We start from the raw sequence: 16,966 nt of genomic DNA on the forward strand, positions 1-16,966 counted from the left end.
AATAATAAATTATGTTCTCAAAGTCTCCCTCAATTTCGGCCAACTGTCGCCCTAAACAGCAAGATCGAATAGTATATAGCTTTCTCAGCATTACCTGTCAATTATCAGTATAAAACAGTGTGGATCGTACTATTAATAGAACAGGAAACATCACAAACGGAAACACGACAAACAAACGGACACAAGCACATGTACAAGGTTTTCCTAATTATTTATTATTTATTCATTTATTCATACTGTAAACCTACAGTGTCCATGAGGCATCATAGAAGAGATATTATTATCGAAAACAAAACCGAAAAGAAAGGCCAGAGCACAAGCAATGCAATCGCAAAACGAAGCTCTACGCAAGAGCATGAAAAAGGTGCATAGCACAACAGGGCTACAGGATAAACTCAAGCGCAACGTTGAGCAGTTAGAGGCTATCAGGTACACACCAAATCATCGATGTCGTCTTAACTGTTACGTATGCATACTGTCACATCATATAGCTCAGTCTATTTCGGAAGTGTGTTCGAAAAAAGCAACAAAAGTAACTTAAGAATTATAATGTCACACTTATATCATGTCCCTTTATTACCATACTCTTTTCGCTTGGACATGTAATGTGCAGTCAGAAAAAACATATTTGCTGATACAGGAGTAAAGATTTAAAATAATGCAAAAAGATTTATTCTAACATTCGTCTTTTTGAGGACACTATTTCCCAGATCATTCCTCTTTAAACCTCAGAATATGAAACGAGAAACTTGTATTTACAACTTACAATAGGTAACGCCATTCCTGCACACCTTTCAAGTGATTCCTTTATAGTTTTGTGAAGGGATCCCAGGAATCACCCTACATTTTCGCAATTCATAAAATAAATAGTTTGTTTTAACCCGAAGGGCATCTTGATATGTAGTTGAAATGTGCATGGTAGGCGACAGGGACTTTTGATGATCGCTTCTGTCTGAACAGTCCAGTCATGTTCAGGCGTAAAATGCAGTACTCAAGTTATTTACCTTATCAATTTATGTTAATACTTTGCTATTCAGTTAGTACGATTATTCAACTAGTTGCCTATAGTTTGTGAACTGAATGAGGTAGCATATTCGAACGTTTAAATGCATTGCGTACGTCTTACACCAGCAAAATATATCAATTATTCTCAACTTTATAAAATCTTCTCTTTCAGACAGGGCCCTCAACTGTCGCTTGTATAACAGACATTCTGAGCGAAAAAAAGCCATCAGGTGCATATTGTATAAAAAGCGTTTGTAGTTTTGTCAGAGATTCATTCTTTATAAATAACACACATGCGAATGGCGAGCAGCGAGAACCTTGGTGCTGTTTGTACGTGCATATCACTAGAAAAACTGAACATTACCACAACATTCCCGTTTATCTGCAGAAAAGGAAAACAGGGAGCGCTATGTAAATTATTTACACGGAGTCGTGATGAAACATCCGTAATTTCAGTTAAAACATCGACTTTTTTTCTTAAAGGCTATTTGCGTTCACAATCAAATTTGTGTGTGAGACAGCCTGTCACATAAAATATTCAAATAGTTTTGTATATTCGCGTGTTACTCGCTTACGCCAAGCGAATCACCAACCGTAGTCGACCTTGCACAAGTGCGCTCATGGCGCGATTTCTTGAAGGTAACACAATCCATAATGGTAACATCTGCCGTCAGTATTCATCATCACATCTGTTACTCCTTATGATCAGAAAGAAAACGAAGCCTTATAAGCAACCTGAAAACTTTTCAGGAAGACAAAGTGAACGTAGAAAAGGCGTCCTTCAAAAAACGTTATGCTTCATTAGTCGACGGACGAAACGGAAGCAACACAAAAAAGTCGTTTTGTGGTCACAACCTACTCTTCAAATCGCTCTGGTGGCCTGCTGTCGCGCTTAGACCGGCGAAGCGCTATTGTCCTGTCGGCCTCCTTTAACCAAGCAATGACTCCCTCCGTTTTTGCATTGAAGCATAGCTGTGCTCTACAGGCTGAACATTTGGTGGTCCATTGTCACTGAATGAAACACCTTGCATTTAACTGTCAGAAGGCAACTCTGTCGTCAAACCACAGACAGCGGCGAGGCGCACTTGCTGACCACGCCTCACTTGGAACAGCAGCGAGTTCCGAGGCACTCAATTTTGACCCACCCTCCAAGCAAAACGACCAGCACCCTGATTGTTTTATGATCTTCCGAGGTGGGCCAAAGGGATGCGTAGATCTGGGCCCGGCTTAGCTTTCTTCACTATTGCGCAGTTTCCGACTTGAAATGGTGGCCTTTGACTGCCAAGCGGCTATCCGCAATGAACTTGTTTCTTTCACTATGTTGTGCAAGACTCGTGAGCCGTTCTATTTGCGTTAGTGGATCCCTCCAGCCCCTTGCTAGTTCATTTACTAGAGCGAGATCTAGAGAGAGCAATGGCGAACATGGTCATCACTTGTGCTGGCAAACTCATTCGAGACGAATCCGAAGGAGACTTCACGTTTTGAGGTGTTCTCCACGAACAATGCGTCATCAATTGAGGTGTGAGTCAATTTACTTCCGCGCACCTATGCAAGTAAAATTGTTCTCTCTTGATCTAGACTCGCAGCGCTCTCAACGCGTCGAAACCGCATTTTCGAGTTGCATAGATGGTCAACACGGCAGGGCCCGGGTCGTAAATAACTGAAGCATGGAATGAGGCAAACACTGTAATCTTCTGCCTTGCAAAATCAAGTAGAGTGATACAGCCTCAGCTGAGCTGCACTGTCCTAAGCAAAATGTTTCGCGGTGCATGTTGATTCCGACATTTACAAGTTGTGTCATCCTTCGTTCAGTTTCCAAGTGTTACGATTCCCGGGCTGGTTGGATACATGCAAGAACGACATTGGAGGCTCAATCTTCCACATGCGCTGGCACACAACAGCACAGAAGACACGCCACCGATTCATTGTGCCCTTAAGTTTTTCTTGCCTGACAGCAGCAACGGAAACCGAAGAATGCCTCCGTTCTCAAACATCTCGGGTTTTGCAAGTGCAACTTGCAAAAAAACAAAAGAATATACGCATACCGGGCGCCTTGCCCACGAGAAACGCAGTCGATTTCTTCAGATGTTAGTGTTGACAGACTAATCTAGCCCTCAGAGCAATGCGAAATGTAAATGCCAATTTTCTACATCACGAAATGCACCTAGGCTGAGCGAACGTGCCGTGATACGCGCATGGTTCAGCATGCAGAAGACTTCAGCTTCCAAATTAGGGTGTCATGTCCCCGTAAGCAAATGATTAAAACGATAAGCTATTTCTGACTTCTTTTTCATTATTTACTGCAATGAGCTAAGAGTATGCGATACTCAGATAGAAACATATGTTTAATCCATCAGTCGTCCTTAACAATGCAATGGTGCCTAATTTTTTTAGCCATAAGGAGGTAAACTAAGAGGGAGCATTGCCTCACGAAGCCAGCTTGAGAATCTGCATGAACCCATTTTCCTCGATTTTCCAAAATTCGGGCATGTTACGCGCCCCATTCAAATTTGACGATATATTAATATAGCCCTCGTATATTTTCACGGCTTGGAGTTCTTTAAGACATAACCCAGAGCTGAACCTCGGGGTGCCGGCCCATAACGGGAACTCTGAGACTCGGCATATTGCCGCAGGATGCTTCGTTATCAGTGCTTTTTACTGAATGCTGTACTTATTTGACTGCCCTGCCGTAGCTCTGGCTGCAGAGTGGGATCTCTATAACCAACCGTGTGCCTAGATGCGACCATCAAGCGTGGCCCCAATTCGTGCGGCTTCTATCCAGTGATTCAATGCTCCCTGCTACATGTGTACTTTCTCCATGGTCCTAGCAATCTGAAGCATTGGGGTAACTATACCAAGATAAACTATTCTATGCACAAACATCGATTTCAATAAGCAGACGATGCAAATGTTCAAAGACGCACCTTTTTCTGCAGGGTATCCTCGTCCTCGAAGAGGAAAATTAGAGGTGCCCCGCGTTTCACAATTGCGATCCTGATGTCTGGGTGCACAAGGGCGCGATTTGAGCCTGAATTTTTTTTTACATGGCTGAAAAAAATGAAAAAAAAATAAAGCAAGTAAGGGCGTAAACGTATTCGTGCATGTATCTTCAATCGTGTCTACCATCTAAACTGTACTATAACTATTCCGTACATGCGCGCGACAACGGAGCTGTTTTTCAGACGTTGTCACTCAGTGGCCGCATGTGAGAACACTGTGTGGACCTCGCGTGAGGCACTCACCAAGTGAGCCATCAAAATCATGTGAGAGAAAAGAGAAAAGAACTGCCTCCAATTACGAAATATTTTTGCGCCGTCATAAAAGTACAAATTCGAATGACATTCGGCACGGAAATGTATCAATAAAGATTATAGATATATAAAGATCACGCTTGTACTTAATAAGGAAAGAGCCACTGAACTATCCGTATAAATTTAAAGAATATCTGAAATAAATATAGGCATTGTGAAAAAAACCATGTTAATCTACTCGGGCAAGTATCAGTATTCAATCAGCTGCAGTCGAATTGAATTTATATAGCCAATTTCAAGTATGGCCGAGCGAAGTAGGAAAATTTAGGCGTCTACTCTATGATGAACCAATTAGGTGAAAAGTTCAAATCACGCCTATATAATACAAATAGCGCAAGGGGTTCAAAAGTAGGCGATAACACGAATGCGATTACCAGTGAGCGAAGGAAAGCCTCAGCAGGGGGTCACCTTCTCGACACGGAGACTTGTCCTTAGTCATGGAAACAACTGCTTTTCTTGCCTGTGTTTATGTTCTCACATGAATTTTTTACGAAAGCATGACAATACCAATGGGCGCGAAGGAGCGAAATAGAGTGGCCCGAACGACTAATATTTTAAAAGAGTTACTATAGAGTGTGATCTCCGTGTTCCCAGGCAGGGTAGTTTTCATTGTACGTGAATGTGGTGCCGCGTAGGTGGCGCTTCACCTGAGCTCTGATAACAAACGGATTTTTTTACAATACTTTCAATTTTTACTCTCCGCTTTCTATTTTCTACATTTAGAGCAACGAGCAAGAGCTTTTGACCGTACTTCATGGTTGCCTAAGAAGAAGAGAGATTAGCGTAATTCGTCTCGCTGTAAACAAGAACAATCAATTCAAGGAAATACTGGTTCGAGGATCAGCCAAACTTACCACGACATCAAAGCTCGTCGTAAAGAACAAGTTGCACTCGCTGGGAATCATTGCAACATTCACAGCCTGCAAGTGCCGAGAGACATGTGTCCTATTGTACGCCAGCGTGGCCAACTCGAAAGAGAGGCCCGTCTTAACCTTCAAGTCGAAGTTGCTTTGGTGTTTCAACATCAGTGCCGCATGCCGGCTCTGTGAGAAAAAAAAAACTAAGTAAGCAATGTATTCTTAAACTAAAATCGCAAAGGAGTTGAATTATTAAATTACGCTTGCGGAAACTATGGCCGAATTATGAGGCATGCTGACATGGAGGATTGGATTGGAAAAACTTTAATAAAAGTCCTGCAGGACGCACGTCAGCGCGCAGTGGGCGTCTCCCACGCAGGGACCGACAGGGAATACCTGGCGGCCGCTGCGCGAGCCTGCTGGACGGCCCATTGCTGGTCTTCTAGAAGCGGGCTTCTTAGGGTCTTCTCCCACTTGGAGTCGGGAATAATTTTGACTTTCTCATGTTCTTTACCATGCACCTAATTCTAAATAAACTACTGTTTTTGCACTTCTATATATCAAGAAGTACCTAGAATGGCGTGGTTTCAACCCGCAATTGAGCTAAGAAGCGCAGCGCCAAAGCAACTAAGCTTGAACGGTCGTTTAACCCTGCTTCCAGGGTTCGTCAGCTGTCTAAGGCTGAAATAAATTCTCTGTCAATATTTCGTCACCCTATCTTTTCAACAGATACAGCTCAGTATGTATTTGAAATACTCTTCACGTGGCAGTCACCTCGCGAATGCAACAACATCGCTGTCTCATTTTGTAAACGCAGAAGCGTTCGTGTCGCCACCTGAAAGAAATTATTGAGCTTTCGCGATGTTTGATAGTGGCGCTACGACTAACGCTGTTGAGTGTTGACTGCACAACCAACACATGGTGCGACTGAGAACACTGCTAGAGATTACAAACATTAGTTGTGCTTTGAACGCCACGTGCAGATTTCCACAAAGTCAACAATAACTAGTAAGGCAGGTTGGGTTGGGTCAGTTGAATGCGGCCATCGATGCCGGACAGCATATTTCTCATGCTGGCCACTTTACATTCAGATTAGCAATACTCACCAGGTCAGGATAACTTCTTCCCAATGTGCTGGGCAAACCTGGTAGTGCCGACGTGTCCCAGACTGAGGGTGGCGTACATTCACATCGGCTCGCATTGTACAGCCACCCGACAGAGCTAATCGCGATGACAGTGTCCGCCTTCGACGTCCTGCATCGAGTGGCGCATATTATCACAATGAAATTTTCTTTACACATACAATAAAAATGTGAAAAAGTTTTAGACGTGTTTTAATGTGCAACAAAGCTCGTGGATGAGCTGGCTGATTCACGAGTTAAGGACCAAGGTTACGGCGTTAAGCACATGAGGACGAAGTGGGACGCAAACGACATATACGCGTGCAAACTCCTGTTTATTCACCAGAAACAACGCAATTTTAAATATGAAACGAACCTGGAAGGGATCGTAGTAAAGACATACTAACAAATATGATAGCAGGTAGGAACCACTGAAAAAAAATAGAGATGACTAGAGTGGATAATAATTATATCGCAGTGATCTCACCAGAAGAATCAAAGCAGGAGCATGGGAACACGCGTGCGTTGCAGGCGTAAAACCGAGCAGCAAAGCCAATGGGGCAGCTGCGCATTCTAACCTTTGCGGTGGTTACCGGCTATATTTATGAATGACATTTCTTTGACACATATTGCTAGTTATGGAGTGCTAACGCGCTCATTGCCCGCCCTTTTACAGTGAGGCTGCAGATGGCTAGTTTCTAGCGGATCAATGTATGCAGACCTACAACCTGTGCCGATCCCGAAGATAGCTTAATACCGGGCTCGCCCGCGTAGCAGGTGAAGTAGGCTTCAATCATTCCGCCAACTTTCAAAAATAAGTTTAATATGTTGTGCCCAAATACAACGCGTATCAGATAATAAATTGATAGGAACAGATACGAAGAGATACGGCAGTTTGAGCCGTGTCGAACACGTCTATGAACGCACCGCCCTCGATTTGTCGGCCTTCCAGGTGCTTTCGCATCGCCTTCCCTTCCTCTCCCGTAGTGGTGGTGCCGTGGAAACGTGATGCGTGTCTAGTGTCCTCCGGCTACTCGGAACAGCGGTCCTGTCGTCCACGCGAATGTATATTTGAATGTAAAGCAAAGTATATATAAGTACAACGAAAAGAGCTAGTTTGCGGGGAAATAATTTTGAGTGGACCTTATTGTGTGTTCGCGTTTGTGGTTTTGAATTGACTCGAAACATTACCGCGCTAGGGGACGTTAAGCAACGCACGATAATAGTAACACACAGCTACGGTAAAGCAGCGTCTGCCTTCGTGGTACGTTGATGTGCGTGTATGTTCCATGAGCCGGTATTCGTCACTAAAGGTCTCTTGCAACGTTTTTCAAGGATGCACGGCTATGTATACCCCTCGATGCCTCATAATATTCTGAGGGTCAACGTAGTTGTTGAGCGGCTAGTCGCGCATCACCTTACATTTAGCACACACGAAGTTAGACGCACGACAATGGACAGTTCGCTATCAAGGGACCCACATACGAAGCTTTGATGGTAATCCTCATTCACAGAGTTGAATGGCACTGATATGTTTTATTATGAGCACATTGAATATCTTTCTTTCAGTGCGCTTTCTTTCTTTCTTTAGCAAAGTTGTTTTTCGCAGGAGCGGTGCCCAACCACACCACTTGCAGTGTACTGCCAAGTGCCCATTCATGTTACTAGTTGGCCGCCAACCGCCACTCCTCCGCACGATCGTTGGAGCATCGTCCCGTTTTTTTCAAATATAAACCTCGCCACAGCTTAGGGGCATATAGTGAACCACATCGTTAAGACAATCTTTGTAGTCTGTGGCGTGCTTCCTGGCGCACGTAGCCGGCAGCTTATTCGCAATCAAAGGGCAAACACTTGCCAGAATTCCTGAAGCGGAATACATTACGGGCACATCGTATCTGGTGGCCACCTTCTTTATATTGCTACGGCACAATATGTGCGATCACGAAAGGCCAGCAGTGTGAAGACGACGACGACGATTTAGAAGCTAGCGCGGGCTGTTGCCTCTTGGCCTAGCGCAGCGTATTTCCCTTGTAAATATATTTGTACATAGCTTGTCGTCTGCGTCTTTCTACGTAACATATTTGGTGGAGGTGGACGTTCCCTGTACCTCGTCACGGAGCTTCGCAGTGGACGGAACGTCGAGCCTACCTTCATGGCTCCCGGCGACGCCAACCCGACTCCACCGGCTCCGACACCTGCTGCCACTTCGACGACCTACATCACCCTCTCCGCTCCCCATGATCCTAGCGTATTCTCGGCAAACGATGGGGAAGACGTCGAGGACTGGATCAGCCTTTACGAACACGTCAGCCGCAATAACCGGTGGGACCCAACTATCATGCTCGCCAACGTCGTCTTTTACCTCGGTGGCACACCTCGAGTTTGGTATCGGACGCACGAAGATGAGCTGACCAGTTGGGATTCGCTTAAACAAAAGCTTCGAGACTTGTTCGGCAACCCCTACGGTCACCAACTTGCCGCGCAGAAGGCGCTTTCCGGTCGTGTGCAGACGTCAACGGAGCACTACGTCACGTACATTCAGGACGTCTTGGCTCTGTGCCGCAAAGTTGACACCCACATGACTGAGTCAGACAAGGTTTCCCACATCCTCAAAGGCATTGCCGATGACGCCTTCAACTTGCTCGTTTGCAACAACGTAGCCACGGTGGATGCTGTTATAAAAGAGTGCCGCCGCCTGGAACTCGCCAAAAGCCGACGTATTGACCAGCAGTTTGCCCGTCTGCCCAACACCCCAGCGACATCTTCCTGTGCCGACGCTCCTCGTCCCAACAACACTGCCGATGTTACCAGGATCGTCCGGCGTGAGATCGAGGCCGCCTATCCGGCTGCCTTCGACTCCAGTCCCACCACCGCATCTGCAGTCACGGTCTCACTGATCCAGGCTGTAGTCCGCCAGGAGTTTGAAAACATGGGTCTTCACACCATCTGCTCGGGCCATCGCCCTGATACCCGCCCGGCTTCTTCGATTTCGCCCCGTCCCGCATCTTCTTACCCACCACGTTTCCGCAACCCATCTGAATGGCGCACTGCTGACGACAGGCCTATTTGTTTCCACTGCCATCGCATCGGACACATTTCTCGGCACTGTCGTAGTCGCTGGAGTTCCCCGATCCGGTCTCCCTATACTGCCTACTCTCGCCCCTCAGGTGGCCTTTCTCGTCCCTATGCCGCACGCTCCGATAATGCCGCCACTGATTCTCCTGCAACGAACCGCCCCTATTCTCGTTCGCCTTCGCCCCAACGACGACAATCTCGCTCTCCCCAGCCCCGTCGCTCCTATTCGCCGACTCCCTTCGGACGCCGCTCCCAGCCGGAAAACTAGACGATGCAGCGCCTCGAGGTGACGCTGCATTGCCCCCTACGCCGCCAAATCCTCTACTGACTTTGCCCACTCATCTGAACCTTGTTGACGTGCAAGTCGACGGTGTTTCTGTGTCTGCTCTCATAGACACTGGGGCGCATTTGTCCGTCATGAGCGCTGACCTTCGTAACCGGCTCAGGAAAATTATCACGCCCGCCACGACGCCTGTTGTCCGTGTCGCCGATGGCGGAACAGCCCCCGTCATTGGTATGTGTACCGCCCGCGTCTCCTTCGCCGATCGCTCAACAATCGTGCTATTCACAGTCATCGCCCACTGTCCCCACGACATCATCCTCGGCTTAGACTTCCTCTCCGCACATTCTGCTCTCATCGATTGTTCCGCCAGTACTCTCTGCCTTGACCTGCCTGTTCTGGATCCTGCTGAACCCCACCCCAGTCGCCTCAGTTCCGCCGACTTCGTTCGCTTGCCACCTTCGGCACTGACCTACGTTGACCTAGTGTCCTCCCCACCAGTCCCCGACGGTCACTACATCGCGGCTCCTATGCCAGACGTCCTCCTTACACACGGGATCACAGTACCCCATACAGTTTTATCTATTACGGCGAATTGCGTCTGCCTGCCAGTGGTCAACTTTGGCTTGACGACACAAGTGCTGCCACGTGGGATGTCTTTGGCCCAGCTTTGTTCATTCGAGGATCACTCAGTAGCATCCATTGCAGTAGACGACACTTCATCCGATCCTCCTCTCCCATCGCCGTCGACAAATTGTACCATCGCTGACTTAGGAAAAATGATTGCCCCCGACTTGCCCTCCGAGCACGCTCGTGACCTCTACCGCGTTCTGTTTTCCTACCACGATATTTCTGACTATAACGATCGTCCTTTAGCCCAAACTACAGCTGTCAAACATCGCATTAATACCGGCGATGCCTCTCCCATTCATCGCCGCCCGCATCGAGTGTCACCAGCTGAGCGTCAAGTTATTCACGCAGAAGTTCGCCAAATGCTTGCCAAGAACATTATTGAACCGTCATGTAGTCCTTGGGCGTCACCGGTTGTGCTGGTAAAAAAGAAGGATGGCTCATGGCGCTTTTGCGTGGATTATCGGCACCTTAACAGGGTTACCAAAAAGGACGTGTATCCCCTACCTCGGATTGATGACGCCCTTGACTGCCTCCACGGTGCTCGCTATTTCTCCTCTATTGACCTTCGCTCCGGCTATTGGCAGATTGCCGTAGACGATCTCGACCGCGAGAAGACTGCCTTTGTCACACCCGACGGTCTTTATCAATTCAAGGTGATGCCGTTCGGCCTATGTAACGCTCCTGCCACTTTTGAACGCATGATGGACTCCCTTCTTCACGGTTTCAAATGGTCCACGTGCTTGTGCTACTTGGACGACGTTATCGTATTCTCCCCAACTTTCGCTACGCACCTCGAGCGCCTCTCAGCAGTCCTGGACGTTTTTCGGTGAGCCGGTCTGCAACTCAACGCATCGAAGTGCCAATTCGGCCGTCGCCAGATTACCGTCCTTGGACATCTCGTAGACGCGAACGGAGTGCAACCGGACCCAGGCAAGATCCATGCTGTTTCGCACTTCCCTGTTCCGCAGTGTGTCAAGGATGTGCGCAGCTTCATCGGCCTTTGTTCGTACTTCCGCCGTTCCGTGAGGAATTTCGCCGCCATAGCACGACCACTAACCGACCTTTTGAAAAAAGACGCTCCTTTTCAGTGGGGCGATAACGAGGCCTCTGCATTCTCTCATCTAATCGACATTCTCACAACGCCTCCCGTTCTGGCCCATTTCGATCCTTCTGCGCCTACCGAAGTCCGTACTGATGCCAGCTGTCACGGAATTGGAGCAGTACTGGCACAACGCCAGCGTGGCCACGACCGTGTTATCGCTTACGCCAGCAGGCTCCTCTCACCCGCGGAGCGCAACTATTCCATCACTGAGCGTGAGTGTCTGGCCCTAGTTTGGGCGGTTGCGAAATTCCGCCCATACTTATATGGCCGATCCTTTTCCGTTGTCACAGACCATCACGCGCTTTGTTGGTTATGCTCATTGAAAGACCCTTCAGGAAGACTTGGTCGCTGGGCCTTACGCCTCCAAGAATATTCGTTCTCTGTCACCTACAAATCTGGCCGACTCCACAGGGACGCTGACTGCCTGTCTCGCTACCCGGTAGACGAGCCTGACAACGCCGACAGTAGTACCGCCTACGGCATTTTCTCTGTGTCTGCCTTCGCTAAAATCGCCGATGAGCAGTACCGAGACCTATCGCTGCGAGTACTCATCGAGCGTCTGCGCTCTACACCTACCGACGCATCCGTTCGCCGATATGTCCTCCAGGGCGGCATTCTGTACCGAAGGAGCTTCCTCCCTGATGGCCCTGATCTTCTTGTCGTGCCAAAACATCTACGACAGACTGTGCTCTTTGAGATGCATGACGCACCCACTGCAGGACATCTTGGGGTAACCCGCACGCACGACCGCGTCCGCCGCCGCTTCTATTGGCCTGGTCTCGCTCGCTCCGTTCGGCGCTATGTTGCTGCCTGTGATCCCTGCCAGCGTCGGAAGACACCTCAGGTGCTACCTGCCGGTCATCTGCAGCCGATCACCGTCCCTGTGGAACCGTTCTTTCGTGTTGGATTAGACCTGCTCGGTCCCTTTCCCACGTCATCCTCTGGGAACAAATGGGTAGCCGTCGCGACTGATTACGCCACCCGATACGCTATCACTCGGGCTCTCCCTACCAGCTGCGCCACTGACGTCGCGGACTTTCTCTTGCGTGACATTATCTTGCTTCATGGCGCCCCGCGAGAGCTGCTTACTGACCGTGGTCGAAACTTCCTCTCGAAAGTTATCGCTGACATTGTGCGTTCCTGCTCCATTCAACACAAACTGACTACTTCATACCATCCTCAAACCAATGGCCTGACAGAGCGGTTAAACCGTACTCTTACCGATATGCTGGCCAAGTACGTATCCAAGGACCACCTCGACTGGGACATTGCCCTTCCTTACGTAACATTTGCGTACAATTCTTCCCGGCACGACACCGCCGGATTTTCTCCCTTTTATCTACTGTACGGTCGCGAACCTACCTTGCCCCTAGACATGGCACTTCCTCCTGCTGCGGTCGCAACAAGCGAGTATGCGCGCGACGCCATCGCCCTCGCCGACCATGCACGCCAGCTTGCCCGTGCTCGACTTACGGCCTCACAGACCACTCAGCAGTGTCAGTACAACGCCCGCCATCGTGACGTACATTTTTCACCTGGTGCGCTCGTGCTCCTGTGGTCGCCCTCTCGTCACGTCGGACTTCCAGAGAAGCTTCTTTCGCGATACACAGGGCCCTACCGCGTGCTGCGCCAGGTGACGCCTGTGACTTACGAAATTGCTCCTGTGGGCTCAAGCTCGTCCTCTCCTGTGGCATCTAGTGATGTCGTACACGTCAGTAGGCTCAAGGCCTACTACACTGCTTCCGAGTCCGATCTTTAGTCGCTCCGGGACGGCGCTTTTGCAGCCGGGGGTAGTGCTACGGCACAATATGTGCGATCACGAAAGGCCAGCAGTGTGAAGACGACGACGACGATTTAGAAGCTAGCGCGGGCTGTTGCCTCTTGGCCAAGCGCAGCGTATTTCCCTTGTAAATATATTTGTACATAGCTTGTCGTCTGCATCTTTCTACGTAACAATATTGAGTGGAAGCTTACGTACACGTACAGAATTACACGCGCATTCATTTTTCTAGAACGAACCTGTTAAGGGTTACTTTCCCAAATATCGTGTGCGCGTGTAGGAAAAAATCCCAAGATGTTGCAATGCCGGGCCGACCCGTGGTGGAGTTGACGCAGGCGTAAAGCACCCCCCAAAACGTTGGCCAACCCCGAAGAACGTGAAATTCCGGACTGACCCGTGGCGTAGGTACAGTTCGCCATTAAGGGGCCCACCTACAAAGACTCGCTAATCATCTTGCTCGCAGAATGGAAGGGCACTTGGCATTTTTTAAAATTTTTCATCCTGCACATGTTTTCCTAATTAATCTGCTGCGGGAAGCTCTGGCGCACATCCGTAATAAGAATGGGAGGAAGTCGAGGGTCTTCGAAGCGGATTATCCTAATTGCGAAAGCCTGTAACAAGATTGAACCCGCATGACTTCATTAGTGCAGAATTGAGTCATGTGTTTGCTATACTCGTCTTGATAAGTGTATAATTTGAACTGTCAAATGGCAGAATTATATTCTTAGTCCTTTCGTTGTACATCCAGCACATGTGAGCTATCGTGAGACTGCGTTGAAAGTGCAGAAGTAGAAATGACATATCATTTGGCATTTCCCTGGTGAAATTGGGTCTCCATATTCAGTCCGGAAGGTGTTGGTTATTTCTTTCACAGCTATGCGAATGCTAGTTTCAGATTTAAAAGCAGGAAGGGGTCATTCGCATGCCTATAAATCTCAACTGCACTAAAACTGTTGAATTTGACAATTGGTGTTGATAAATGCGGCACTTGCCAATGGATGACAGATAAATGTCGCACAAATATGGAGCTGGAAAATCAGTATTTTCGAGGACATGTATAAAATTGCGTTGTTTTGGTGAAAAATCAGTTGGAAATGTTGGCCCGTATACGTCCTTTGTGCTGCACTTCATTCTCGTCTGAATATCGCCATACTCAATGTTCTTAATTCAACGTGTAATTCCATGAACTTGCGGGTGCGCCACGTGATCCGCTGTAGACAAACCCCGGCAGGCGCTTGGCATGCTAAGGTGTCTGCAACGAAGTGCATGGCCACAGGGCCAAAGCAAAGAAACCTGGTTAATCCTTCAATGACGAATCTTTCCTTCTGTTCACATACCAGAAGAAATCTTTTTTGACGCTGAGTTTCGGTATTGAGTACATAGTTTCTAGCTAAATAACTTCGGCCTGCACTGAGTGGCAGGCCGCAATCACCATTTATTTATTTATTTATTTATTTATTTATTTATTTATTTATTTATTTATTTATTTATTTATTTATTTATTTATTTATTCATTCATTCATTCATTCATTCATTCATACCTCAAATGCCCCATTTGGGGAGTTCCATGAGGGGTGAGCATATTTATTTGTTTTGAGCAGGAACATATGATGAAGAACAAGAGGTATAACAGGCAACTCGCTTTCTTTCGAAAGCAGGCTCGGAGAAGACAGGCTGATGCAAAATTTCCGGGAGCAGTCGGTGTTACAAACATGATTTAGAGAAAATAAAATGTATCCTTAGGGTCCGCATATGCCAGGAGCTGTCCACACTAGTTCCGATATAAGTCATCGCTGATTTGAAATAAAGTTCACTTCCACTTTCCTGCCTGTGGTTTGCCCCCTATTGCTGAAATTTTTTTCTGAAAGTATTTTTCCTTTCTTTGACAATGCAAATTGTCGAGGTGCTTTGAACATTTAAATAGAAAATACAAAAATATTCGCGTATTGATATGTTCTGGTGTTATAGGGTTAGCTAGAAAACTAACACAAAAGCTGCGAAGTATTTATCAGCCGCAGCGAGAGATTAGGCGCAAATGATTGACGCAGTAATCAATAACGCGTATGCGATAGTTGTCTTTGGTTTGTAAGTAGGTGCTACCGCAATAATGGGTTTATGAGTCGTACACATATTATTAAGGGAATCTAACTCCCAATGCAGACATCCGTGACACTACTCTGCAAACTATACACTGCTATATAGACTGCTATAGCCTGCTAACTATAGAGTGCTATAGACCGTCAGATGACGTGACGTCAGTGCTCAGGTAGGCTCCAGCTGTGCAAGAACTGAGAGCCTTGTGAATATTTTTCTTGCTCTCTCGAGAAAGCTTGCGGTATGAACGGTTTGGTTTGTCACTTATCGTTTAGCTTTAGCTGCAACTACTCCACAATAGTCGGAAGCGGAGTAGGCTGGAAACAGTGCTGAATAGAGAACAAAGCATCGACTTAGGAACTTCTTGACAGCATGTATTAAATATGCCTTTACATAGTATATACTTTATCTATTAAATGGTTTTTATATCCCAGGTCCCTCAGTAATTCATAACAAAGATTAACAGAAGAGACGACTGCTATCTATTGGGTATTCTTTATTATGACATGCGGGAGGGCGGAAGTAATAGCCAAATGGAAGTGTTGTTGATGCTTGTTCTGGCCAACAGTGTAAACGCATGTTATGGTTGTGGGTGCGTTATCTCCTGTCAAGAAACACGCTCGTTTAAATTGTTTAGGTAGCTCTGTGAAGACGACGACCTCAAGAATGTTCGTAGGCAGCATTCGCATGTGTTGGGTACTCACTCGACTGCTTCTTTGAACAGATTCGTGAAAAAGCTATAGTATTCGCCTTGCGAACCATAATCGTACAGGCCCATCGCCAGTATCGTCCTTTTGGTGATGTCGTTACCTTGAATAGTCTTGAGTTTCTGCGGCGGCAGAAGAGGGAGCAAAAAACGATGCAGTTAGATCTTGTGTCAGAGAAGGTGCCAAGAAGAGAAAAGTGGCAATAGAGAGCTTTAAGTAATCACAGTCGCTGCTTCTGTATGTTGTACGTCTTTACTGCAAAGTTTGAAACCAGCCTCGTAATACATTGTTTTTCGGCACATCCATTTTACGACACCTATTACTCGTCATCCTGGCCCAGCGAAAGTGGATGTCTAACGAAAGTGTTGAAAACCATCACTACAGCTGATGTTGGGGGTATGCATCCTTTAAAATAATGCTTCTAATAGTCATTTAAAGTAATGTTGTTCATGATAATTTTGAAAGTCTGCAATCGCCGATAGCGGAGCTGCATCATTGTTGAAATCAGTTGAATATGTCGTTTTTTTTTGCATACAAAATGCAAGTGACGTCACTCCCACATTGCAAGCCGCCGTGGCCGCCGCGGGTTGCAAAACAGTAATCAACCGCGAAACGTATCGGCGGACCGCTACGGGTTTCGCATTGGTATCATGAGTTCCATATAATCAATCATCTTTTTCACCTGCTTGTTTTGTGCTTGTTATATAGTAAAACGTATGCTTATCTGTATGCTGTACAAGTGATTCAAGTGAATGTATGCACTGCTCGCTTCACTTTGATGAGTGATTTAAGCCCCTGCCTCAAAGGGGTAAGGGCCAGTGGTCCTGGGCCTTCCCTGCCGCTGGAATCAGCCCGAATTTTTTTTAACGGTCGGGCACAAGGAAAATGCTGACTAACGAGAGGCTAAGAGTTCCCTGTAAAAAAAACAAAGAAAAGGACAATGGGAAAATAAACTTGTATATTGAAAGATGGTTATTTATAGTTTGCACGTACTCATT

At 47.0% G+C, this 16,966-nt stretch overlaps 1 protein-coding gene across 1 annotated transcript in view; it reads right to left on the reverse strand.

Moving 5' to 3' along the window:
• Positions 1 to 16,966, reverse strand: part of LOC135907181 (uncharacterized) — a 66,781-nt gene that overhangs the window by 11,510 nt on the left and 38,305 nt on the right. The window contains exons 7-10 of the mRNA XM_070525210.1: positions 15,966 to 16,090; positions 6,283 to 6,430; positions 5,174 to 5,362; positions 3,933 to 4,056 (exon numbers count right to left, since the gene is read on the reverse strand). Coding sequence (XP_070381311.1) covers positions 3,933 to 4,056; positions 5,174 to 5,362; positions 6,283 to 6,430; positions 15,966 to 16,090 — 586 coding nt within the window. The remainder of the gene's footprint in view (positions 1 to 3,932; positions 4,057 to 5,173; positions 5,363 to 6,282; positions 6,431 to 15,965; positions 16,091 to 16,966) is intronic.

This window comes from Dermacentor albipictus, chromosome 9 (assembly GCF_038994185.2).
Source record: "Dermacentor albipictus isolate Rhodes 1998 colony chromosome 9, USDA_Dalb.pri_finalv2, whole genome shotgun sequence".
In the NCBI taxonomy this organism is placed as follows: Eukaryota; Metazoa; Arthropoda; class Arachnida; order Ixodida; family Ixodidae; genus Dermacentor; species Dermacentor albipictus.